Source organism: Kryptolebias marmoratus, linkage group LG3 (assembly GCF_001649575.2).
Source record: "Kryptolebias marmoratus isolate JLee-2015 linkage group LG3, ASM164957v2, whole genome shotgun sequence".
NCBI lineage: Eukaryota > Metazoa > Chordata > Actinopteri > Cyprinodontiformes > Rivulidae > Kryptolebias > Kryptolebias marmoratus.
The window spans coordinates 11149600-11175489 of record NC_051432.1 but is presented as its reverse complement, the minus strand read 5'-3'; the positions used below and the strand labels follow the sequence as shown (position 1 = coordinate 11175489).

The 25890-nt window shown below is 40.4% G+C and overlaps 2 protein-coding genes across 3 annotated transcripts in view; both read right to left on the bottom strand.

Moving 5' to 3' along the window:
• LOC108231547 (microsomal triglyceride transfer protein) overlaps positions 1–8017 on the bottom strand; it is a 13545-nt gene extending 5528 nt beyond the window's left edge. The window contains exons 1-14 of one of the 2 annotated variants that reach the window (XM_037974625.1): positions 7936–8017; positions 7424–7539; positions 5925–6112; positions 5628–5771; positions 4640–4747; positions 4441–4557; positions 4214–4353; positions 3357–3507; positions 2002–2159; positions 1684–1852; positions 1407–1514; positions 1021–1233; positions 720–931; positions 533–630 (exon numbers count right to left, since the gene is read on the bottom strand). In XM_037974625.1, the coding sequence (XP_037830553.1) occupies positions 533–630; positions 720–931; positions 1021–1233; positions 1407–1514; positions 1684–1852; positions 2002–2159; positions 3357–3507; positions 4214–4353; positions 4441–4557; positions 4640–4747; positions 5628–5771; positions 5925–6112; positions 7424–7484 (1867 nt within the window). In that variant the 5' untranslated portion in view covers positions 7485–7539; positions 7936–8017. Of the gene's footprint in view, positions 1–532; positions 631–719; positions 932–1020; positions 1234–1406; positions 1515–1683; positions 1853–2001; positions 2160–3356; positions 3508–4213; positions 4354–4440; positions 4558–4639; positions 4748–5627; positions 5772–5924; positions 6113–7423; positions 7540–7935 lie in introns of those variants that run through there. The other variant, XM_017409056.1, reaches the window with a different exon arrangement.
• A 5469-nt stretch (positions 8018–13486) lies between these two features.
• Positions 13487–25780, bottom strand: LOC108242519 (tetraspanin-5). The gene is made up of 10 exons (XM_017427801.3): positions 25396–25780; positions 21323–21373; positions 19249–19395; positions 18989–19159; positions 18700–18825; positions 17758–17805; positions 15961–16077; positions 15787–15848; positions 15503–15544; positions 13487–15407 (listed from the first exon to the last, which is right to left on the bottom strand). Exons 1-9 carry the CDS (start codon positions 25477–25479, stop codon positions 15532–15534), a joined length of 819 nt encoding a protein of 272 aa, XP_017283290.1. The 5' UTR covers positions 25480–25780; the 3' UTR covers positions 13487–15407; positions 15503–15531.
• Positions 25781–25890: the final 110 nt, after the last annotated feature.

Here is a 25890-nt window from a genome sequence, read left to right as displayed (position 1 = left end):
CATGAATTTTTAGCAGAAGCTAAATGTGACAAAATTTAGGCATGAATTTTTAGCAGAAGCTAAATGTGACAAAATTTAGGCATGAATTTTTAGCACAAGCTCCTTTACAAACGGCGCCCCATAGGAGTCCATGGAGACCGTTTTCAATTTTGCCGCCGACAGAGCACATGGCATCTTTTGGTTGTGGCTCAAAAATCAGAGACTTAGTCGTGCAGACTGCTTAGTTGCTGCTCTTTCTTTTCTTTTCTTTTATGCCAGACAAATTACTCAGTGAACCCTAGGGAAATGTGTTAAATGTTGACGTAAACAAGCAAGGGAATACAACAAGCTCTCTTGAGGCATTTCAAAGGGAGAACATAAATCTATTTGATGCAAACTGTAAGATTTATTAATTTGCAGCTCTTTTAAATGCACTTTCCAAGAAACTAAAAGTGCAGCAATAACTATGATGGGGAAATGTATGACACAAGTTTAAAAAAAAAAATGTTTTTGGGGGGGTTTTTTTTTTTGCTGTTGTTGTCATTTTACTTACGTGCCATAAATCCTGAGAAAGCAGATGAGGAACCAACTTTAGCAAAGCGGTTGTAGTTATGGGAGATCATGTCCTTCATAGCTCGCCGGATAACCTTGCTGTAAAAACGCAGAGACTAACGTCATGTCATTGTGTCATCTGCATTAGAGTTTTGTTTTGCTGCATACTTTGTCACTATTCAACACACCTCGCAGGCATTTCAAAGCGAAGTATGTCCTGGATCTTTGACAGCATGTACTTGTTCATTTCATGTGGCAGGTTTCCGATGGACAGGAGCAGATTTTTGACCTCCATGTACGACGGGTTGCTGCTGAGGATGACATCAGCCGCAGCAGCTCTCACGTTCTTCTCATAGATTCGTAGATTCTGGTGGTAAACCCTGTTCACTGTCTGCTTAACCTGAAAAAAAAAATGTCCGGCGTGAGTCTGAATTCCTCAAAAGAGCAGTAAAATCCAGTAAGTGAAGTGTGATGTGTGCTGTGGTTTACCTCACTGGTTATGAGACTGACATCGTATCTCTGCAGGGCAGTCAGGGCAATGGTGCTGTAAGACCCCACCTCTGACTCTGCAAATCTGTTGAAGATGGGAATGGACTCGGGCAGCAGAGAGTTCTTCAGGGCCAGAAGGTACATCTGGACTTCTGCCTCGTCTTTTGTGCTCTCAGGACCTTCTAAGATAATCTTCTTCACCTGCATCACTGTCTGAGGGAGTAAACACGCAGAAGATTGCTGGATCAAAGTTGTTCGGTTTAATCGCTAAGGCATTCCTTGGAGGAAAACATGCACTCTGTGACCCTTGCAAGAGTATGACAGTAAGTGTTGAATAGCCGTTTAGTTGTAACTTGTTATTCTTGTGATCTTCAGAGAAAACTTACTGGTAAATTGCATCCTCCTTTCAGACACAGCTTGTGGACCAGGGCTCCCATGATGATCACCACTGATTCTTTGATGTCTTTGCTGCCAATCTTTCCTTTATAAATATTCTGAAAACACAAACATCTTCATTGCAGTTTATTAAAAGAAATTCAGTAATGAGCTGGTACAGCATAAATAGTTTGTTATCTATCAAACTGAACTGTCTGTCAGTGAAAAACGCACGGCTGAAGTTGATTACAGGTAGGGATTGTGCACTTTGCTTCATGCGGCACCTACCAGCAGGGCCTGCAGCATCCTCTCGTTGGGGTGCGAGGCAAAGCCACACGCATAGAGAAACCTCTCCTGCAAAACCAAACCCTTGGCGTCGGTGAAATTAAGAAACTCGAGCATGGCGTCCAGAGACGCAGGGGTTTGAGAAGAAGTCACGGCGTCCACCACCTGAGGCCTGACAACAGCAGAAGTTCGTTAAACAAAACAAGGAAGCAACAAGTACCGAATCCATACGTGCGCAACGCTAAAAGTATAGATATTTTTAGCAACACAACCCACTGTCAGTAGAAATCAAATATTTTAGAGAAAGAGGAGCTGGTTTACAGAGATGTCTTGCTGGCACTTTTCAGCACTTTGAGGATCTCGTCCTTGGACGCCTTCCTAATGCTCTGGAGGAGGGCCAGGAAGCTGCGAGGAGCCGTGGCTTTGGACAGGCTTGCTGGCTCCAGCTGCTTCTGTACAGCCTGCCAATGTTCAAGAAGCTAAGAGGGGTGGACATTTGGAGGATTAGAGGATGGATCATCTTCAGTCAGTAATTAAAGTACAAAAATATACTATATCTGGTTACTAATGCGGGCCTATTAGGAGTTATTTTATCGTAATGACTTGTCCAACTCATAAACACCCCTTTGCATAGTCAAAGGAAAGAAGAATGCAATTATTTTGCACTTGATAGTTTGTTTTCTTTCCTAAAATACTCTTAAAATTATGAAACTCAAGCTTGGCATTTAGAGATGCGTGGTAATTAGATGCTGTCATTTTTGTGTTTAAAGTCAAGAAGTGCAGTGCAAGAAAAATTAGAGGACACAAATGTTAAAAAGGTGTTTATTTCTGCTCTTTAGTGGTGTTATTTTAACACTGGGGTTTATTGTGGGTGAAACTATGACAGGTAAGGAAAGGGTTTAATCCCTAATTAAGACTTGAAGCTCTTCAACAGAAGTAAAAATAACAGGTCCAGGAGTTTGAAACATTTACAGTATTTAATGAGTGTTACGTGTGATTTAAAGACTCATTCTTATTCATTGTTCTATATATCGTTTAGAAGATATGCAGTTTTCTGTTCTATATGTTTGAACAGACTGCTTAATGAAACGATTGGTAATGTTGATTTATTTCTTCAGATTTTCTAGAGGCTATTTTTAAGATAATAGCTGACAGATTAAAGTATTGTGTGTGGTCTTTGCTTTTAATAAAAGTGAGGAACAGACCTGCTGTAAGTACTGTAAATTGATGTTATGTTGATGGCAGATAGTATAGAAAGAAAAAGCCAAACCCTACCTTTGCCAATATCCTGGTGTAGATTCTTAGTCATCCAGGACATGGCAAATCCAAAAAGAAAGTTAAAAAACAAAAACAACTTTACTTCTATTCTGTAATCAACACCCTAGGAGTAGTATGGAAGTCAACTACAGAATATAAGTCCAGTTGTGTTTGTTTTTTAACTTTTTTGGGAATTTCCAATATACATTTCACACCTCGGTAGAATATTGAAGCTAAAAATGGCCACTTGAGGAGCTGCTTAAAGACATTTTTGGCCCTATCTTTATTTTTTAGACCCTGGCGTAGCTGTTCGGGTTTTGTTTGATCTTTACACATATATACAGTATGTAAAACTGTTACCACCAAGCAGTGAAAACACCACTGTGTGAGCTCAAACGTGAAAATAAACAGGGACTCACTGATGGACAGCCTCTGCACTGGGATTTGACCTTTTCAGCAACAACACCAACAGCTGCCAGTTTGCCATCAATTGACTTGACAACCCCAGCAACATCTTTCCCAGCAGCCTCAAAAGGTCCAGCCTCCATACCAACCAGCACCAGGGTTTGCCTGGGAGAAAAGAAATACGCAGTTAAAGAGTGCTGTTGCAAAATACCAAACTATAAAATAAATTTCCATTAAAATCCAGTGTGGGGGGTTGAGAGATACAGATTGCACTGGCACATACTGCAGAATACGTTTCCTAACATCACCAAAAGCCAGTATCTTACGGGGTTGCAACTGTTGGCAACAATTTGCGAACAGCAATCACAGGGGGGTTCCAAAATGTCTTGAAATGTTTCCAAGGGCTTTGAAAACTTGTCTCAATTGAGTTCACATGAGTCAGAAAGTGTGAAAAATATCTGTTGGGTTTGTCGACCCGACTAACTAAATTGTGATTGATTGAAGGCAAAAAGAAGAGAATAAACTGTGATCAGATTAAGACATATTTAAAATACTTTGTGACTTAACTGAGACAATAACTTGGATTTCAGCAAGAAAGTTGTGTGAATGTCACAATTTTTTTTGCAGTTGCTTGCATATACAAGTGTGTCGTAAGTGCAAAAACAGTGTGATTCCAAGTGAAAGTTTAAGGGGTTTTTTTTTTACATTTTGTCTATCCAACCGTCTTAGCCCTGTGTGATCCAGGCTGAAGCCAGGGTGGCATGAAAAGACCTGCTCAAGGACTTCTACTACTACAGCGGTGCCAATTATGATGTACCTAAAACACAATTATCATTTTCACCACCAGTGATTGGATCACCAGGCTCCTCACCTGGACACAACTTTAGCTGCAGCAGATCTACGAGAATTAACAGCCAGTGAGTGCGTTTCTTCGGCCTCTGCTGACTCGATGAAACCGTCTTTGAGTTTGAACACTGTAACAGAATTGGACTTCTTGCTCACACCCAACACCTGAATGGGAGGGAAGTTCAGACAAAATGAGTGACCCGCTCACAAAGATTCAACTTTTAGAAGGATAAAGCCTCGAGTCTGACTAACCTTAGTATGTGTGGTAAACCCGGTGTCTGAAGTCTTGCACGTCTCCAGGAGCTTGGTTCTTGTGACCTGACCTCGTGTTGCCTGATACTGAACTGTGCACCTCCCAGACACATCGTTCTGTTTGAAAACACGGTTTGTTTCACATTGTTAAATATGATCGAGGTAAAACAGGATATGGGAGAATTATCGCAGTATTTACCTCAACAATCTTCCCAGTGTGGAGCTGAAACTGCAATAAGCTGACAAGGCCTCTTTTTAGATTCTTGATAGTCGCAGGTTCTGCCCAGTAGGAATAAAATGCTTTTGTCTACATCCAGTTGAGTAACAAAGAAAGGAAACATGTTGAAACAGATAATTATCCTTTCAGACAACACATATTAGGACACGCTGAGCAACAGCTAAATGAGCGACTGATGAAAGCATCCGTCAGCGTTGTGGCTCCATAAGGCTCTCAGGGTGTCAGTTTCCTTTTGTATGATTGTTTTCAGAAACAGGTGTGCATAGTTATGACATCAGATTATTGTTATTCTTTAAAGCAAAGATCAGAAACAGACCTGGGATTAGCACCTCAAAAAGGGTCAGTTCACAACTATCAAAGTCAAATCAGCTTCATGATCTTATAGTGATGCAGCAGACTCAGTTTTTGTAACATAAGCTCAACATGAAACTACGACGTACACATATACTGAGAAATTCCTTATAACAGAGTATGACACTTTTGCCATTTGGTTTATGACTAAAGTAGTAGCATCAGAATTACAGTTTTGTTTTTTTATTTACACAGTTTACATCACAGTGTAAATCAGCAGTTTGCGTCATGCTTAGTGTCATTTCACTGTCATAAATGGCTGCAAGTTACGTTAGTTACTCACCTAGTAGTAACAAGTCATGTAGTAAACATGACTGCAGCTAATGTGACTGCAGACTCAAGATGTATTTAAAAACAGTGACTTCATTTGTGCTTTTATCTTGACAGCGTTTTCTTCCATTAATCTCCGGCTGTTCTTTGACTCATTCATTCAGACATTGACCCCCCTGCACCAGCTGACCTTTGCATGAACACATACGCACACTTATATGGCACTTCCCCTGCCAGCATCATCACTTGAGCTCTGTAAAAAGATTCCCTGAGAACAACTTTCTGCCTTTCCACTATCCCCATAACATGTAGTTGCAGATGTTCTCACCTTTCCATTTTTCAGATGCACCAGGAAAGGTTTGGTCAGAGCTGCCAGGTTGGTTTTCCCCAAGATGCTTTCAGTTGTGGTGCCGTGGAGGACGTTCTTCTTCTCTGATCTCTGAGACACAGACTCCACTCTCACGTTTGAGATCTGTTGAAAACAAAAGAAAAACATCAAATCTTTACGGTTAGCAGAAACCTTAAAAAAAAAAAAAGCATGCAAGCCTAAACATAAAGTGACAAACATAATCTGCATCTTAAATTTCATCATGCTCTCTCCTAACATATGACTAGACCAACATACCGCCAGTTGAATCAGCTGGTCATCCTTGCTGCCTGGATCTCTCCAAACTAGGTTAACGTTCACGTCACTTGAGATTCTGTAGCCGACGCTGCCCTCTCTGGACCTTCGGACCCTGTCCAGCAGGACCTCAGTGGTGTAGCTGAATTTATACAGCTGGTTGTTGTTCAGCCGGGGTCCAGCAGCAACACCTGATGAAACACAGGCATCAGAGCGGAGAAACAAACAAGACTGAGCGAGATCTGTGATAAAACTTCCAGCTTCATGTAGGCAACGCACACTGATCAGTCAGGGATTTACCAAAAGCGCCATTTATATTCAAAAGCTTCTACACAATCAAACATTATTCCCACACTGGAAATATTAACCTGCGACGTAAGATAAGGAATGTGAGTAGCAATTATTAACATCTTTTCTTGTCAAGCTGATAATCTTTTTGTGCTTTTTTTTCTGTTTGAAATGTTTTCTCTTGACAAAAAGTGTCATCTAAACCTACTTTCTTTTTACTCACAGACAACATATTTTATTTTTTCAAAGTTACCCATGTGAAGCTCTTAGTTTTACAAGTAAAAATGAATCTACTGCTGCTATTATTGATCTGCCTCAAAATCTTGTTGTATTATATCTTGATAATTGTACAGGGAAACGATGAATGTGGGGTCAAAATCTTAACATTAGCTTGTAAAAAGAAAAACTAGTAACAAAAAGCAACAATGAGGTCTCATCACCTCTGTAGCTTCCCAAACTGAATTTCAGGCCTTTTGCTTTTTAAAGGACGCTTTCCAAACAGAAATACACCTCATCTTGTCAGTGTCTCATTCTTTTTCATCTGCAGAGGTGGACCGTGAGCAGAGCTGATTCAATCATCTGCTGCTGAACTGGGTGTGCTCCAAGTGAGAGCAGATTTTGATCTCTGCTCTATTAATGACAGTCCTCCTGATAGATGGGACACGAGGGAAGACACACTGACGTGTCAGTTTTTGATTTCATCATCCAGTCGCCCGAGCTCATTTTGATCAAATAAAAACGTCTGAGTCAGTTTGTCTGTTGCAACAACCACCAAAATATTTTAGATACATCAAAAGGAAAACACCAAAGAACGTTATGGGTTTATATTTTGTTATTTCTCATAATTGCTTCTTGGCTCGAGCTCTATTATTTCTTATCACTGGTTGATGTCACCAAACTGTACTATAATATGGTAGTAGTTCCACCCGGGATTCATTCATTCATTCATTTTACTTATTTAAAGCTAAAAAACATGAAACTTAAACATGTAAACCAGTCAGAAAGACTATCAGCAGTTATCCAGTGTCTCCTTTAAGGATAAGCTGTAAGGAAAATGTCAAATATCTCAGAACACCAAATATTTTACTGACAGAGGATGAAGGATCTGACCTCCTAACCTTATAGAACTCATTCAGCCTTCATTTCATTTATTAACGATTATCATCTTCCAGCATTTTTTTTTTTTAAAGGGTCACAGCCACCCATTAACTCACCTTTGGTAGATGCGGACACAGAAGAGGCTGCACAGAGCAAGAAGACCACCAGAGCCAACATTGTTTGTCCTCTCCCTGCAGCCAGATGATTGAAACCCGCACAGCAGAGCCAGTGGCTGAAGTGGCACCAAAGGGCCGAAAAAGAAAAGGCAAAGCAAGTCCAAACCTCTTCCTGTCAGGTTTTATCTGAGGGGAGGGCAGACTCCAAACTCCACGCTCAAGTACTAAGTACGAGATAACCTGCAAATCTGCAAATCATTAACCTGAGCAGCACAGATTTGACAGGAACTCCTGCTGCAGCCTTTGTGTTCGAGTCTGCGCGCGGACATGTGATTGATTAATCAATGGGATTATCTGATTGATTGAGTTCATCATGAGAGGTAGGCCTTCAGTATGAATTTACAGATTTATAAAAACGTGACACAAATCTCAAAGGACACTCAACAGTTGGCCCCTTGAGCTAAAAAAGATTAAACTACATAAAGATGATAAAATAAGAGTGTTATAGTTACCAGGAGCTGATAAGTAGAGATTTTCATGCCAGACACCTTTCACCTAATTTCTTCTAGAGATGAACAGTCGGCACTTTGTCATTATGTGCTGGTTGGAGGAAATGGGCAGTCCTGTTGGAGAAACCGGCCCCAAAGCTCAGATTACAGCTTCCTAAAGGTTTGACTCTCTTCAGTTGTGGTTCAGTTTGTGAACCTTAATGGGATATTTTCACAACCCACTGCATTTTTTTTTTTTTTGCAGACAATTTCATAAAACTTGTCAAATCTTCAATTTAAATTAAATTCCTCCCACTTCTTCAATAAATGCATATCGCCTGGAATCTTTCATGCCAGAGCTTTATGCTAAGATGATCTTACTTCACATCTAATTTTAGCTCAATATCTGTAAAACTGACTGGCTGAGTTATAGTCAATTTTGTGTTGGCTAATGGTGGCCATCTTGAATTGTATTGACTCCAAAGTTAATAAGCTGCAGATGTACATTCACTGATTACTTTCTAAAAGTTTTAATAGAATCCATCCAGTGTTTCATGAGATATTTCACTAACAGATGTACAGATGAGAATTTTCCTGACAAAGTTTAATCCAAGCAGTTATTGGCAAAATATAATATCATCGCCAGTAAGGCATGAAAAACAAATATATGGGCATAAAGTACAGATAAACCATATCAATGATGAATAATAACACCATTTAACTGCCACTGGTGGTTAAATTAAACTTATTTTTATCATTTTATTTAAGCACTAAAGATCAGGCAGTAAATCAGTCAATTAGTAAATCACACATCCTAAAAACTCTAAAGTGTAATTTATCACAGAACTACAGAAGTTGTTGTATGGCGCCAGAGAATGTGGTCATTTCACTGAGAGGCCAGTAGGTGTCAGTGTTTGATAACAGTATTCTTCCTCTGCGTTGGTCACCAGTTTTCACTTTATGAAAAGGAACCTATATTCTCAAGAAAACAAGAAATTTAAACACAGCCGCATGAAGAGTATTTCATTTTGAGATGCCTGTGGAAACAAATTTTAGGGGTGTTGTTGAAGAGGACAGCTGGTCTAAACTCAAATGAAACCCCTCAACTGGCCTAAAGAAGGGTCAGGATCAAAGATTTTGCTTTAATCCCAACAATCCTCTGACCTCAGAATCACCCAAAATCTGTGAATAGATTTTAAAAGCACACGCTGTCAAGGCAACTCAAGACTCTCACAGAACTACGAGCAAATATTACCTCCTATTATAAACCTCATAAGTGTCTACTTAGGATGTTTATAAACTGTAGTACTCAGTAAAGCGGATGCTGCCAAGCACAGACACCGAGCAAATGGACATTTACAAGAAATATAAAGCAGTTAATTTCTTTAAACCATTCTAAACTTTGTCTTTTAGAAGTAATGTCACCTTTTACGCCATTGTACTAACACAAAAGTAGGTTTTGACAAGAAGAATACAAAGTCTTGCATCCCTCTGATGCTCAGGACATGCTAAACTTAAACACCTGCAGCCAGAAATTACTGCTGTGGTTTATAAGGACTAAATACCTGTCATAGATCACCTGGTGAACGTTTTGTTTTAGTACAGTTTTATCTTTATGTTTTAATTTAGAGATAAAACCAAACAAGAAGCTAATTAAGAAACAGTCAATCCTAGTTATGAACTTTAATCATAGAGATTCATAGACTGCTAAACACTGAGTGAGGTAATAAATATACTTACTGACAAAAAAAAAACAACTTAAAAACACCCAGAAGCAATGGTCTGGTTTGGACATAATTTGGTAAAAAGAGCAGCAGTGGGTACAGTGTGTAAATGAGTATGTAAATGATTTGATTTGCAAACAGGTGCAACATCTAGAATAGGCACAGGTGGCATCACAAGTGGAAAAAATAATCTGACATCCTAGTCAGTCAAAATAGAGAGTGAAGGTCAACACATGCACAGGATGTTTCTTAAATGCAATAAACAGCATAACCATCAGTTATCAGAGTTTAACAAGGGTCGCATTGTGAATCTGTAGTTGCACATGCGGGGTGTAAAGATGTCACAGTAGCTTCATGTTGGAAGCAGTGGGTACGTGAAGACACCCTGACAGCCCACACACGACTGTAGTGTCCCAAGCATTACAGAACCCCATGGAATGGTCTGCCATCTGAACACAGGTCCAGACTAAAACAAGCGCCACAGCGTCACACTCAGTGATGAATCTCAGTTCTGCAGACGACCATCAAGCCTGTTCATGGTGGCACCGAGGAGCGAGGGCCAGTCCTACCAGTGCAGTGTAGAGACTCATCAGTGTTACTCCTGCCATCATCAGGTCACCTCTGGTAGTGCATAAAGAGAGCCTGGCAGCACGGCATTATGTCAATGACAACCTGCGTCTGCATGTCTTACCCCTCCTAGACAGCGTCTTTCTTTGCACCCCGTTTCAACAACACCTGTCCACACAACATGTGCATATGGGTTGCCTGTGTCGTTGCTGAGGTCCTTCCCTTGGGAATGATCTTCCTTAATTTGAACATGTGTGACTCACTTGGACTTTTGCTTTGACGCAGTGTCGATCTGCTGGATCCTGCGGACCAGTTACAACATGTGGGCTGACTCGCTGCAGAATAGGACACGATAGCTGTACGGTACCGCTTGTATCCAGGCCCGAGGGAGTGCAACACCCTACTGATATGGGACCAGCGGTGTGCCTGTACCACTAACTCTGTTATCTATCTAATCTGATACTGTAATCATTGCCATACACTCACATGAACTTTCAACACATGCAGTTTTATTTCATTTCAGCCACTGTCTGGGTGCTTAACCCTTTGTTGTTGGTGGTGGTGGTGAGTGTAGCTTTAAACAATTAGTAAGAACAACCTGAAAGCAACTCAAAAATAAAAAAAAGGCATCAAAATTCAAGTGAAGACTTCTCTGGTGACTGGAGGACTTGGGATGTGACCCTCAAACTGGACTCCCTCAAATTCAAAACCAACTCATGTGATCTCTGTCTATAACAACGCAGTCCAGGAATATATGTGATCAAAATAAGAGCAAATCAAATCTTAGTGACTGTAACGGAGACGGGGAACATGATTACATCAGTGAGAACGACTTGTCTGTTATTTCCTTTAGAAAAGATATATAACACCGAAGCATCTGTCCAAAGGTTAGAGCTCGAGTTTGCAATCAGTCCATGATAACGGAGCACACAGATAAGCTTTTATCAGGGTTAGGTATCACAGCTGCAAACTATCTGTGATGAGTTGAAGGAAAAGAGTTTGTGCTTAAGTAAACAAGTCATCTCTGCATATTATTCTTCAAACCGTTTGACAACTTGAGATATAAAAAGTGTCACAGAACCATCAGAGGGACCACGAAGTGTTGCCCGTTTTTTAAAATCTCTCTTTAGGTCAAATTATCTGCGGCGCCAATACTTACCAGTTTTACCCCAGAGCTGATTTCTTTACAGTTAAATCCTCAAGATTTGTTCTCACACCTACAGTATGGCAACACAGAAAATGGCCGTAACATTAGATACAAACACTTCCCTCTCCAAAACAGAATACTTTGATCAAAACAACTCGTCCTCAGATTTTTTACCTCCACATCTGAATGTGGAACGTTTTGACATTAATACCAAAACTACAGCATAAAGCATTTCTGTTCAAGACAACTGTCATTTGAACAACAGCTGTTTTTCTTTTCGTGGCTAACAAGATATTTCTGAACAAGCAAATGGTTCAACAGAAAAAAAAAGTTTTCAGTGAAGCAAGTGAGATAATAATCAGCAAAATATTACACTTGAATAGGCATTAAGTTTTAGTTCTGTTTGGTCTATGCCCAAGTATTAATATTATTATTGCCTTTGTAAGAGTTGAATATTTATGCATTTTGTTTTATTTTACGTTTATTCTTCTTCTGTTTCTGAGATTATTTGTTTGTTACTTTTTTATCCTCAACTTCCTCTGATTATCTGATCTGTTGTTCCTTATTAACTCACCTGCAGCCATTAGTATTCATCTTCTGCTGTATAATTACATTTGTAACATATAATTACATTTATAATGTACAGTATAATTACATTGGGTTTCTGTTGCTCCTACACGACTGTCCTCCCTTGTTTATCTGACTCATTACTGGTTTGTTAGTTTATGTCTGGATTCCTTGCTTTGACGCTGTGTTTTTCTTTTAGACTGTAATATTAATAAAATATTTTCCATGGCCTGTTAAAATCCTCAATTAAGTTCGTCTTCAGATTACTTACAACACCAACAACATAATCACAAATAAAAAAGGGCTCTGTTTGTTTTTAGAAACAGGTGTTGGGTAAAAAGACATGCCTTTGTTGAATTCTATAGTTTACATATTAAGATATGACCTTTATTTTGTTTAGTCTTTTCCAGATTGTTCTTATTCTTTGTTTTTTTTAGCAACAGCAGTTGCTTTAAGATCAGTGAATTTTCCAAACCCTCAAAGATTAATTCTCTTGGGCACTGTTTGCATTTTCTATTTATTCTTCAGAATGTATTGCAGAAATATATTTCATACACTAAAGAGTAAAAACATTTACCTACAAACTGTGTAACTATTTATTCCTGTTCAGATGAAGTGGATGCTGAACACTGAAGCTCAGGGGATCACGCCTCTCCACATCACATCTTTGTGGCAGCTGTTACAACTTTAATCAGGTGAGCCACAAACACGCAGCATTCACACTGGAATTCATTCAAAGGTAAAAATGTTCCATTCGTCCATTTTCCTTACCAGCTTGTTCCTGTTCAGGGCTGTGGGGAGTCTATCTTCAGAGGTCATTGGGTGAGAGGAGGAGTACGCCATGGCCACATAAAGACAAACAACCAATCACACACACCTAGTGGCAGTTTAGAGTAACTAATTAGCCATGTTTCCATCCTTTCCAGAGAAGCTGCACACCTGCTGCTGATCAGTTCATTGATGCCTTTGATTAGCAGCAGCTGGCTGCTTCTTTCACCTTAACTTTTAAGAAGGAAGGATTTTACACTTACAGGTTTTGCCTTTTTGTTTAAATGCCTAAAAGAAGAATGTATCATTTGTTTTTGTTTTTTTAATAGAAGGTTGTATTTAATGGTACTCATTGCAGACTATGAAATGAAACAAAAGGTTATCCTGAATTATATCAGACGATGCGGTTTCAAAGGGTTTACTCCAGTAATTTTCCAGATATACTGATATGCAAATATGAAATGTGGGTCCACACTCAATGTAAACAAAGCACTCGACTGAATCTGACTGAATAGAAGCTTGAGTTACCTGATTAACCTACGTTAGGCTGGCTGTAGTCTGTAGGAAACAAATGTGGTGAAATCTGACAAGTGCAGAATCTTGGAGAAGATGAGGTAGTTGGCATCTGGTCACAAATTTTACTTACAAATTTTTAATTTATGGATGCATTAACCACTGATATGACAAAAAAATTGTGCGTATTTAGATTTTTGCTTTTTTTTTTATCCTTCTTCATGACTTTGCAATGAGTAGCTTTAAGTAATGACCTTTAATTTTTAATAATGGTAAAACATACTTGAAAGAAGGTGTACTTACATTTTATTTTTAACTGTCATTATTTACAAGATTTAGAAGCACGCGTAAAACAAAAAGCATAGTTACAGCCAGGTGTGTGTAGAACTCGCTAATATGGCACTAAGTGGTGAGAAAAGCATGTGATCAACAAACACAGACAATCAGATGCTGTTAATGGAAAAAATATAGATATATGTGACACTGTGTCTGGTTCAGGAAACAGGCTGTATAAGATTCAGTAAAAAATAATCAGTTCAGTCCATCAGAAAAGCAAAAGGTTTGGCTGTAAAGAGAGAGAGAAAAAAAAGAAAACTAAGAAACCTGATGTGGTTTCACGCTGTCTAAATATAAAATTATTTAAATGTAAAGAGAGAATTAAATGTGTTGTGGTGCCGTCTAAAATCGACGGCTCCAATAACAGAAACCTGCTGGTGACAGAGTTCATTTTGTCTGTAAGTGGACTGTAAATCACATCCGCACTGATTGGGGGACCACTGAAAGGAATCAGCACGCAGGTTGTTTTTGACTCTTGGAAAAGAGCTGGAAAACTTTACAGATGAACATCAGCCAATTATGGTAAACCAAAAGTGGAACATCACTAGCAGGGTTAATAAAAAAATTTAAAAAAAAACAAGAAAATAAAAAAGTCAGCAATTTAAATTAAAGGAGAAAAGAACACTTTTGAACAACGTGAGCAAAACACACAACATCACGTTTTAAACATGCTGAAAGATTTTTCTCCTAAGCTGAGGGGTTTTTTTTATTGTTTGTTTTTTTTTAGCAAAGTTATGTAGAGTCTGATAGCTTTTATGGAATGTGCCTCCTTCAGGGATTTCTGCTAAAATAAAGAAAGGAGGAGGGGGGGAAACAGTCTTTCATGGGCAGGAAGGAGCTTCATGATGATTAAAGTGCTTCAGGCTGATTTCTGACCTCATCAAACTACGACTTTACAAAGTTTATCACATCCATCTTCATCGGGCCGCGGCCCAGAGTACGTCTTCCCGTGATTTCTGTTTCTGTACAAATATGATCTTCTCCCAGTTCAACCTACACTGAAGTCTCAGTAGCTTTAGGTGGATTTCATAAATTAATATCGCCCGCCGCCATGAAAGGCAAGTAATCCTGTAATCTCCTGTGTCCGTGTGTTTGTTTGTGAGCTAAATATCTTGTGAACTTGTGGGCTGAATTTAATGAAGGTAATCTCAGAAGGTAATGACTGTTTGGGCATCTACAACTCATTAACTTTTAGGGTCAACCCGATTCAAGGTGCTGCCACAGCTAATCAACCTTAGCAAACATACAAATCATATATCAGTCAGTTTTATATAGACATAACTACACTTTTGATGTGATAGTAGCTGAGAGTCATGCTACTTATTCGGAGCGTTGAAGGAGATCTTTTTTTTAAAACGTTGGCGTGCAAGACGGCGAGCGATATGCATTCCTTCGGGGAATGCTAGCTTCATTTTACAAAGTGCTAACCAGCCAACTGACAGGAAACCAATAAACGTTTCTAAAATATGAAATCAAACACTTTTAGGAGAGCCGATGTCCTAGCAGCGGACAAACGGCATGTAGTGCATTTCCAGAATTTCAACGCTTCGTCGCAGATGGCAAACTTAGAAAAATAAAACCCCATTTCAAAAAAAGGAACCCTGCCTCAGAGCAAATCTTAACTCTCAATTCGCTTCTCGTCCGCACAAGTCATTACCCCCCCTCAGTTCCTCCTTCAGCGTTAGATTTGCTGCACTGAGATGAATTTGTTTACGTCGTGTCGAAGGTACAACGCATTTCAGAGGTCGCATTTCCCTCGAAATAACTCTGAAATCAATTCTTAATTTACTATTTACATATGGATGAGATTCTTCATGCTGGGAACTCTGCTGATTAAATCTTCCGTATGCTGCTGGACCTCAAACTGCAAAGTTCTGTGAAGAAAAAAAATGTGTTATTACTAAAAAACAAACAAAAAAAACAATGAATTCATACTGCAGTGTGATTAATAAAATCTCTCAGCGATTACCTGATACATGCTTCTTGCCTGTGTAGGCTTTAGGAAAACAAACTGAAAGCAAAACAGCAGATTTAGAAACAGGTGCAAGAAAGTTGCGACATATAATGCATCACCAGAGGAAGATTTAGTGAGCACATCTGCAAGTGAAAGCCACCGCATTTATACCATTTTCCATCAGAAGAAGAAGGAAATTATATACACAGCAAAATTTCCCCCTCATTTCCCTTTTTCACGTTAACATAATAAGCTCAACTGGAGCGGAGCTTATATGGATGAACCGTTTTGCCACTTACCAACTTTCTCTCACAGCTTCAATGTCGCTCACAAGATTCTGAGCTAAACAGATGCCGAAAATCTGGAGGCAGACACGAGCAAAAATGTTAGGGTAAAAATGAAAGTATTTTAAAGGGATCAGATGTGAGAAAAAATAAAAATAAAAAACGTTTCCCCACGCTCTTTACCCCCACCTGTAATAATGCTATTCCTATAAAGATGCCAGCCACCACAGTCAGGTTGTCTTGGAGCCACTTCTCAAACTGAGGGACGCAGCCTTTGATATAGATGAAGGTTCTCTGCTCGGCGTCCTGGCAAAACATTCACAAGTCAAACCAGAATTGCAGTCAAATGCATTTATAAGATGAGTTTCACTTTCAAATGCAGTCACTGTTCTTGATAAGAAAGTTACCCAGAAAGGGATTGTTCAAATTACTTGAAGTTGTGTCTTGTAGAAAGGATACGAACAATAATTATCTTATCTGTTGTACATAGCTCAGTTTGGCGAAATAAGAGTTTATTTCTGACAACATTGATGAGCTAATGACTAGTCTTAGCAAGGTCGAGACAAAAAAAAAAATCAGTTGCGGCCATCTTAAAACAAATCCAAACTCAAAAATTTCAAAGTGGTTTACTTTATAAACCTTAACATCACCATCGGTTGTTCATTGAACAGTTATTCTGCTACAAATATAACATTCCTGCCAGATGTGTCTCAAGCTGCACTGGAAGTGCTACAGTTAGCTGCTGCTGCTGCTGCTATTATTTATGCGTGCAAAATGATGAAATAAAAAAATTCTACGTCAGTAAGTGTGTAATATTGATGCTGATGCTGGTGTAAAGGTTTATAAAATACCTTTCACAAGAACCGCTGTTAAATTTTTGAGAAGAGAGTTAATTGACAAAGACAGCAATCCACTTTCCCAGCAAACATGTGTGGGCCCCTCATAGGTTGCTGTGGGTTTTCTGTGGGCAGGACAAACCCACATAAATCCCACATGGCCCCCCATTTGATTTAGCCTATGCAAACAGGGCAAGCTTACTGGGGGTTTGCCCACCAATGTGCTCTGTAGGTTCCCTCATTTGGGACCAAAGCAGTTTTGCCCCTTTGAGTCCCACTAAGGGCTTTCTGTGGGCAAACCCAAACCCTGCACAGCCTACTTTATATGGTACCTCATATGGGCCTCATAACCATTTTTCTGTGGTATTCCACTAAAATCCCAGAAGCACGTTTTGCATTTTTGTGCCCCATAAGTGGGCAACCTTTTGTGGGTTTGCCCACATGGGCCCCATTACCACGTAACCCATTCTAGACCAAGTCTTGGTTCTGCTCGGACTAGCCATTAGCTCATCAACCTGGCCAGTATTAAGCTCTGTAGCTCCAAACTGAAGTCGTTCAAAGAGCTACTTACAACAGGTGAGATATTAATTGTCTATGACCTCTCCACAGAACCCTCCCAAAATGATCTGAACTGTCTCTTTAATGAAAGCACATGATTTATTTTTAACTTGCGGCCTCCTTCACAGTACCCCCCCCCCACACACACACACACACACACACACACAAGTTGTTAACATAAAGTCAGCTCACTGTTTTCCTGTTCTGACTCTTGTTAAAACAGCTTCACTTTAGCTCACATGTAAAGCCAAGAAAACAAACAGAGCCTTTTTCTTGCACTGGGCTCACATGGAGAACGGCCAGAGCTAATGATGGGGAGAGGGGGGCTCACAATTTGCATTGCATTGCTGCTGCATGAGTAATACCACACACACCGCCTTAAGTACTGATGAAGACCCAGCTGCTGTGTGTTGAAGAGTGAGGGAATGGGAAAAAATATTGAAAGAGGAATACTGTGACCATGGGTGGAGTAACCGATGACCTCATCCAGACAAATGAACCTGCCTGAGGCAAAAAGAAGCCACGACAGCTCCGTTTCTGCTCTTTAGGCTCTTATATTCATGGCTACTTGTTGAATGGAGTTTAAACTCACCGTTTTTGAACGTACATCGTATCCACACTGAGTGTTAATGACGTCCTCCTGAGGAGAAACGATGGTTTAATTTGTTTGATTCACATAAAAATCAATGCAGTTAGAACAGAAACAACAACAAGGGCCTGTTTTCAGGGTAATATTTGAGTTTAAATAAATATTATTACGATATTTGCAACAAAACTCTAATTAATTTGCTTGTTTGTGAATTTACTTGCCTCAAATTGTACTTTGAACTAAAAAATTTTAAAAGATTCCCGAACACTCATTGGTTTGATAAAGGATCTGTTGGATGTGTTATAAAATATCCAAACTGTGAAACATGTATAAACCTAACAGTGGCTCTACAGGAGGGATTTTGTTTTTAGCAAAATTTGGGTGATATTCTGTAAACTGCAGATTGCCATTTTGCAGCTAGATGGCACTACACCATCCACTTGGGACTTAACAACTCTATATCAATACATTTTATAATGAAGTTTTACTTTGGGAAAGTTTTGGTGGGGCAGCACAAACTCAGGTCAGCAAATAAATGTCTCTGAGCAGCTCTACTAAAGAGAAATGAGAGAGTTTTGCTGCAGCAAAGAGCTGTAAGTGCTGTGCACAGTGGGCAGCTGCAAAAGTACTTTTCTGCCAAACATAAAGGAAAAGAAAAGCCTTGCTCAAGGTTTCCTCCCATCCGCTTTCAGACTCAGCAGAGTCTGAGAGGACTAAACACTGACGGCTGGACGTCCTGTTGGACTCCAGCCATGACATTTGACATGTGGACAGCACAGATAACGCTGTTATCTCTCACCAGGAAGACTTATCTAAAACACCCCTCTAAAACCCCTGTGCATGTTACAAACTCTTAGAGAGAAAACTTTGTAAATTACAGTCATTTTTTGGAGCGTTCTGCTCCACGGAAATGGGAGTAAACCGTTTGCGAAGAAGCAGACATACCGCCGGATCTTTGGTGCAGCAAGAAAAGGGAACGCCACATTTCTCACGACTCGGGTTCGAGTCGGTGCAGTTAAAGTAGATGTTCAAATTCCAGTCGTCGGCGCCGAAGGCTCCACAGCACTCCCACTGCAAGGTTAAACAAACATCAACTAACGCTTGCATTGAAGCCAAGAATGTCCGGCGGAAAGGAACGACTGTTTTTAAACACAAGGTCAAAACAATACGAGGGTAAAAACAGAGCAGAAACTATATAAAAAAATTTTTTTAAAAAACAACACATGACACTCACATATTCCTGGGTGAAGTCTATCAGGTTTTGCAGATCAATGTCGTCTCTGTAGGCCCGAATGTTGTTGTTGATGAAGGAGTTGAGCTGGTCCTTGATCCAGTCTTTGAAGACGAAGGCCAGAACTCCTGCGGTCAGCTCCAGGAAGAAGATGATACCCAGGAACACGGAGAACTAAAACACATAAACATTCAGAGCTTTGGGAAAATGAACACATCGTTGGGAGATGAAACCTTTAAAAAGGAACCTGTGGGGAAACGTACAAACTTTAGCAGGAAAGAGTTCTCCCGTAGCGCTCCAATGCAGCCAGCAAAACCGAGGATGAACATGACACCGCCCACCACGAGGAAGAGCCATACGGGGTCGAAGCCCCCCAGGTCAGTGATGGACGAGATGTTGGAGAGAACACCCTGAGGACGAAGCAAAGAAGTTTAAAAGGTAATCTCAGAATCTGAAATTTCAATAAAGTTTTCATTAAAACTAACTACTCTTGGGACTGAAGTTGGTAAGTTAGTAGATTTAACTTCTCTTGAATCCACATTAAAAAATTTCTCTTAACAAGAGTGTGTGATGCACAATATTAGAAAAACTTGTGATGGGAGATTATTTAAAGATATCAGCTGCAATAAACCCACATTACTATCATCTAAACCAGGTGTCAGCATCCAGGCCAGACTGACCAAAGATATTACCAGCCTGCAGGACATAAATCCATTTTTGATCAGGATAACCCCCACACTTAAAATGCTACAAGGGCCGCTTTCCTCCAGCTGTGTAATTTCACTAAAATTAGAAACATCTTGTCCCAAAATGAGGCAGAAAAACTGGTCCATGCCTTTATCACATCTAGGCTGAACTATTGTAAATCTTTATTATCTGGGTGTAAAAGAAAAAAATCTTTAAAAAGTCTTCAGTTGATCCAAAATGCTGCTGCCAGAGTTAGGAGGAGAGATCAGATTTCTCCAGTTTTAGCTTCTCTCCATTGGCTGTCTGTCAAATTCAGAATAATTTTTAAAATCTGACTCCTAACATACAAAGCTCTCAACAACCAAGCTCCATCTTATATTACAGATCTTATTGTTCCATATTTTTCTAACAGAGCACTTTGCTCTCAGGCTGCACGTTTACTTGTGGTGCATAGAGTTAGTAAAAGTAGAACAGGACGCAGAGCTCCTCAGGCTCCTCTCTTGTGAACCAATTTTCCAGTTTCTGTCTGTGAGGATGCCACCCTGTCTACTTTTAAGACCAGGATCAAGCTACTCCAGTGTCAACAACTGTTCAAATATTCCTATCATCCCAAAATGCAAATATGACTAGAATTTAAATGTTTTATAATTTTTTAAAGCTTCATACATGGAAAATACCTGTAAACGGACTGTCTGCTAAAGAGGTAAAGTTGTATTTACCATGATGACATGACAGAGTATGGATATTGCATCACAACTCCCTGTGTTTCCCATTTAACTTTATGGAAGTTGGTAACCCTAGCTACCAACTATCTCAAATCTAGAGCTGCATAATATATAATCACTTATCAATGTGAACAATATTAGTAATGCAGATGATTGTTGGACTTTATCTGGCCAAATGGAAGACTGTCACCGGGTGCCTAGATTAGACGACAGTGGTCGAGATGCTAAACCCCACTGAAAGCATCATGATGACAGAAGACAGTTGTGAGGAGAGCATTTCTGACCATAAAAAGGGAAAAGACACCGTCATCGTTGGAGTTCTCTGTGATCCTACAGTGATGATGGCAAGGAGGTTTGAGAATATGTCCTCTGTACAGTAAACAGATTTAATTTATTTTAAAGCTAAAAAAATGGGAAATCAGCCGCTTCTGTCCAAGAGTGTTGCTGCATGGAGTTTTATTACCTCTGAACAGAAACAGGCTGGTTGTCTTTGCTTTTCTTCGATCGCTGGTCCGAATAATTGAGACATTTTGAAAGGTGACCCGGGGAGGTTTTACATGAACCCAGTGAGTACCAAAATAATTGTCAAACAACGTAAACAACAATCAAGGGCTATCATCCTCAAATGCTCATCATTACAAGCCAAGCACCCCCACCCCCTTCCCGAGAGTGTCACGGTGAACGCATCAGTGAAAAGCATCAGATCCAATCAGTCTACTGTTCCTGAGGGCGTCTCACAGGAAAACGGGGACATTCCTTTCTGATTCAGTAAAGCCACTTTGGCATTCCACGCCGTCGGCTTTAAAGTCAGAAATTAAAGCTAATTGTCTGATGATTATTTGCAGATGTCGGTGGCTTAAAAAGATCGATACAATTCAATGCAACTTGCAGATCATAAAGAGATTTTAAAAAAAACAACACTCACCTTTTCACTCCACGCCCACAGCCCGATGCCGAGAAACGTCAGTCCTAGGAACTGACAAACGAGAGACCGGAGAGCGAGATTATTTAATGCGACTCAACAAGTCGTCATCACACAGAAGCACGTGGAGAGAAACCACAGAGAAAGTTTCCTGGCGGTGGTCCAGAACTAAACTACTACATCTCAGCTCCGTCTGCAGCATCAGGACAGAGCTCCCACATTAGAAAGCATCTTCAAACAGCCTGAAAACACAGTGGAGGTCTTATTGTATGACTGCATGTTTTATTCTAGTGTTAAATTTATATCTTTTTTTTTTTTCAGATGCTTCTGTCTTTATGCAGGGATCACCATAGAGAGTGAACTAGCACAGAGGATTTGGCAATTGTTTTACGCCGGATGCTCGTTCTGAGGCAACATGGGGTCAAACCAGCATCCTCAAATTTACAACACCATAGCACTAACCACCGACCACCAGGCGTTAGAAGTTTTTTAAAAGAAAACTTCTAACTTCACCAATTAGACGCAACATTACTACTACTACTGAGGCAGATAATCCAGATTATCCAGGGTCTTGTCATAAATATGATCATTTTTTGTCCAAAACAGCCATAAAAAGTATTAAACAATAATCTTGTTTCCCAATCAAACTACAATATTTATTGTGAATTAAGAGACGACCTCAGCTGTAACTTTACCAAAAAAAAAGGAAAAGTTGATTTTACAGTGCCTTGATAAAGTATTCATACCACTGACCTATTCCACATTTTAATGGGATTTTTGTGATAGACCAACATAAAATGGTGCACAAATATGAAATGGAGGGAAATGATATATTGTTTTCAAAGTCTTACAAATAAAAATCTGAAAAGTGTGGCGTGTATTTGTATTCAGCACCCTTTACTCTGATACCCTAAAACTAAAATCCAGTGCAGCCAGTTACCTTCAGAAGTCACCTTTTTAGCAAATAGAGTCCACCTGTGTGTAATTTGACCTCAGTATAAATACAGCTGTTCTGTGAAGGCCTCAGAGGCTTGTTGCAAAATGTTAGTGCTCAAACAGCATCATGAAGACCAAAGAACACACCAGACCGGTCAGGGATGAAGTGGTGTATGCCTACTTTTCAAATTGCTGTGGAAAACTTCAGAGTCACAAAAGACATTTTTTGATTGTCAAGTGTAGCACGACCCACCTGAACCTAATTAGATTCTACACAATCTCTGAATTTTCATACAACTGAGTGCCACCTCGATGTGGGTGGGATCATCATAGCAAGGCTGATCAAAAGTCCTCTGATGCCATTTTTTGGCTGCATATAATAAAGGCGGACATCAAAGGTCATGGTATGCCTAGTACTCAGTCTTTGGTTCGTCATACACAAGTTACAGTTGTTGCTCCATTTCCTCCTTTTCTTGATCTTTCCCAAGTAGTTTATATAGTTGGCCCTTTTCTCATAGGCTTGACTTGGCTCTATTTGGGTCAACAGAGCCTGAGTTCAGAGGCTTTCCACTGGGTGATCCTACTTGCTTCCGACTCAGACTTTAGCACCTACCCAGGCGAGCCACGCCGAGCCGATGATTTCATGTCATCAGACTGCAGGCCATTGATTGGCCATGGAGCCACGACACTGGATGAGTCATGGCAGTTACTGCTTTAAAACCACCATTTTCATCTGCCATTTTCACCAGCCCCACTGACTTGCTTTTGTCCAAATTTTTTTAACGTAAGCCTTACCTAGAAAACACAGCACAAAGTGTGAAGAATTGTACATATCTAGCAGCGCTCAGAAAGACAGACTGATTAAAAACTGTAAACTCAAGCAAAACAGTATAAATAGCTTCTAAGGATTGGAGCTCACCTGTACCAGGTGAAAACCACATAACTCCTGAGGTCCTTGGAAGACACAAGCCCCTCCACTATTTTGGCAGTTGGTGATAATTCCCACGCGTAAGAGCTCAAGTATCTTGGGGTCTAGTTCATGACTGGGGTTGGAACATATCATCAAATTACCAGGTGGATTGGAGCAGCGACTGCAGTGAAACAGATGCTGGACATATTTGTTGTAGGGAAGAGAGGGCTGAGCCAAAAGGCAAAGCTGTGGACTGTCATTCAGTCTACATGAACTATGGGTAATGAATGAAAAAACGAGGTCATGAAAACAAGCTGCTGGCATGAGCTTCCTCTGCCGAGAGGCTGGACTCACCCTGAGGGATAGGAGACACATAAGAGACGCCTCTGGAAACTTGCTAGAGAGAGTTTACAGTTACGAAAAAATGAATGTCCACCTTCTTCCAAATCTAGGGTTATGCGTATCAATACATAAAAAAGTGATTTAGTCTTTACCAGTGTTATATGATTATTTAAATCTAACATCAAGTGTACATAAACACACAACATATCCCACGTGGAAATATTTAACAAACAAAAATGAAGCCAAAATAGAAAAGCTGTGTGTTAAAAACTAAACACACACATGACTAGTAGCTTGTAGAACCTCCTTTAGCAGGAAAAATGAGTAAATTTCTGTCTGACTGTATCAGTGATTGAAGTAATTTATACCCACTCCGCTTTTTATTATTGCTTTAGTTCACTGAGGTTCGCAGCCGTTTCTGCACAGCTCTTTTAAGGTCCCGCCATAGTATTTCAATCAGGTTGAGATCTGGGTCATTGCAACTCTCTGATTGTTTTTGTTCTTGCTTTTTCAACCATTTTGTTGTAGACTTGCTGCTGTGTTTGGGATCATCATCCTGGTGCATCATGACTCAATTTTGGCACAGCTTTAGCTGTCGGACAGATGGCCTCACATTTGCCTCTAGAACATCCAGCATAAGGAAGCACTGGACACCATATGGTAACCCAGAAGTTGAAGCCAGAACGGGTACGGTGTCACCACAGGATGGTCCCTGTACAAGTTTTATGTTCCGTCGGGCCATTGACCTTATTAAAATTTAAATACGGAAATAAATAAAAGTACAAAGATTTTTTTTTTTCAGGTGCTGATTCTTGTTGATTCACGTTTGGCCTTTTCCCATGGGTTCGATTTGGTCCTACTCAGGTCGACCCGGAGCACGTTCAGAGCCTTTCCATTGGTTGGTTCCACCCACTTTCAGCTCACTTCTTGGAACCTCATTGGCCAAGTTTTAAGCGAGCTGAAGATTTGGCGTCAGCTGTAGGCCATTGATTGGCCAGAGGATGACCAGAGGATAAGTTTCAAGCAGCCACGCTATGACAACCCGCCCACATCGGGATAACTCTCAGTTACATCGAAAACAACCAAGACTGTAAAACCTGGTCAGGTTGAATTAGGGCGAAGTGGGTCATGCTGACTGGACAATAGAAAAACAGCTATAGATCTTACCTTGCTGTTGTTGTTATTTCATGTTTAAAATAAAGATCGTATATCATATATGATTGTGTGAAGGGGGAGGGTGTTGGTGGGACTTAAAGTCCCGAATGCCTAATGCACAGACTCTGGTCCTAAAACACAGCATGGCTGCTTCCGTAAACCAGGTCCTGCGTGCTTCAAGTCCCCAAAACAAGAGAAGGCATTTGAGCCAGGATTTCCTAATACGTATGTCGATGCTCTAGAACACTTTGGTGAACACACAGTTTGAGTTCATCATCAAGTCAACGCCTGCAAGCCCAAATCATCACCCCTCCACCACCGTGCTTGACAGTTTGTGCTGACGTGCTGCATTCGGTTGTGGGAGAAGGGAAAAAAAGCAAACCAGTTTTATGCAGTTTCTGATTCCTCCTACATTAATAAATGACTTTGATCACACGATAATATACAAATAATTAGCCCATTTCTTCTTTATTGTGACCAGTGAAACAGGAGGCCACCAGGTGGTGACTGGGAGGCCCAGTGTTGTGTTGTGTGTGTATACGTGTGTGCGTGTGTGTGTGCCAGGCATGAGAGGAGCTGTTTGTTTTCCTCTGCAGCGGTTTGCACAGACTGATTACAGATGGTGACAAGGGGACAGAGGACTGCAGGGACAAACCTCCCCTCTGTGTGTGTGTGTATGTCCAACACGTCCTGTCAGTGTGGTAAAGTAAAAAAGAACAAACCTCGGACTCACCCAGAAAATGATGTTGAATCCGAAGATGAAGTACTTGATGCAGCAGCTCACTTCTTGGACCTTGAAATGCTTCCCCGGCATCATCTTTACAAACGGCGTCCGCGCGACGGTGATGGGGAGGAATCACATCGACGCTTCTCTTTATCTTTTATTTTATTTTTTTGTCTAAGCAGCCCAATAGGCGGAAACACCCTTTAACGTTCGTTCACGTCTCGATAATCGCGCCATCGGTCGCTGTCGTCGGCATCATCCCGTCTCTCCGCGGGGTCACTTCCCTCCAAACCGACGAAGCTCTGATGGTGAGATAAATCCACTAGACTGGAACACAGGGAGGGGGGCTTCCAGCTGACCGTTCAGACCACAGACATAGCTGTTACCTGAGTGGCAATCCTCGGAGCCAATCAGAGGCTTAGGTGATGCGAGGGGGCGGGACTTCCTCTCCCGTTTGTCTAAACGACAACACAGTCATAATAACCAATCCTTTGAGACTGAGTT

Bases quoted from the DNA above. Each gene is read 5' to 3' on its own strand.
- LOC108242519 (XM_017427801.3), bottom strand. From the start codon at position 25,479: ATGATGCCGGGGAAGCATTTCAAGGTCCAAGAAGTGAGCTGCTGCATC. The intron at 18,826-18,988 runs GTGAGTGTCATG...TTAACCTTGCAG, and splicing joins TAGACTTCACCCAGGAATAT to TGGGAGTGCTGTGGAGCCTT. The intron at 16,078-17,757 runs GTGAGTTTAAAC...ATGTTTTGCCAG, and splicing joins ACGATGTACGTTCAAAAACG to GACGCCGAGCAGAGAACCTT.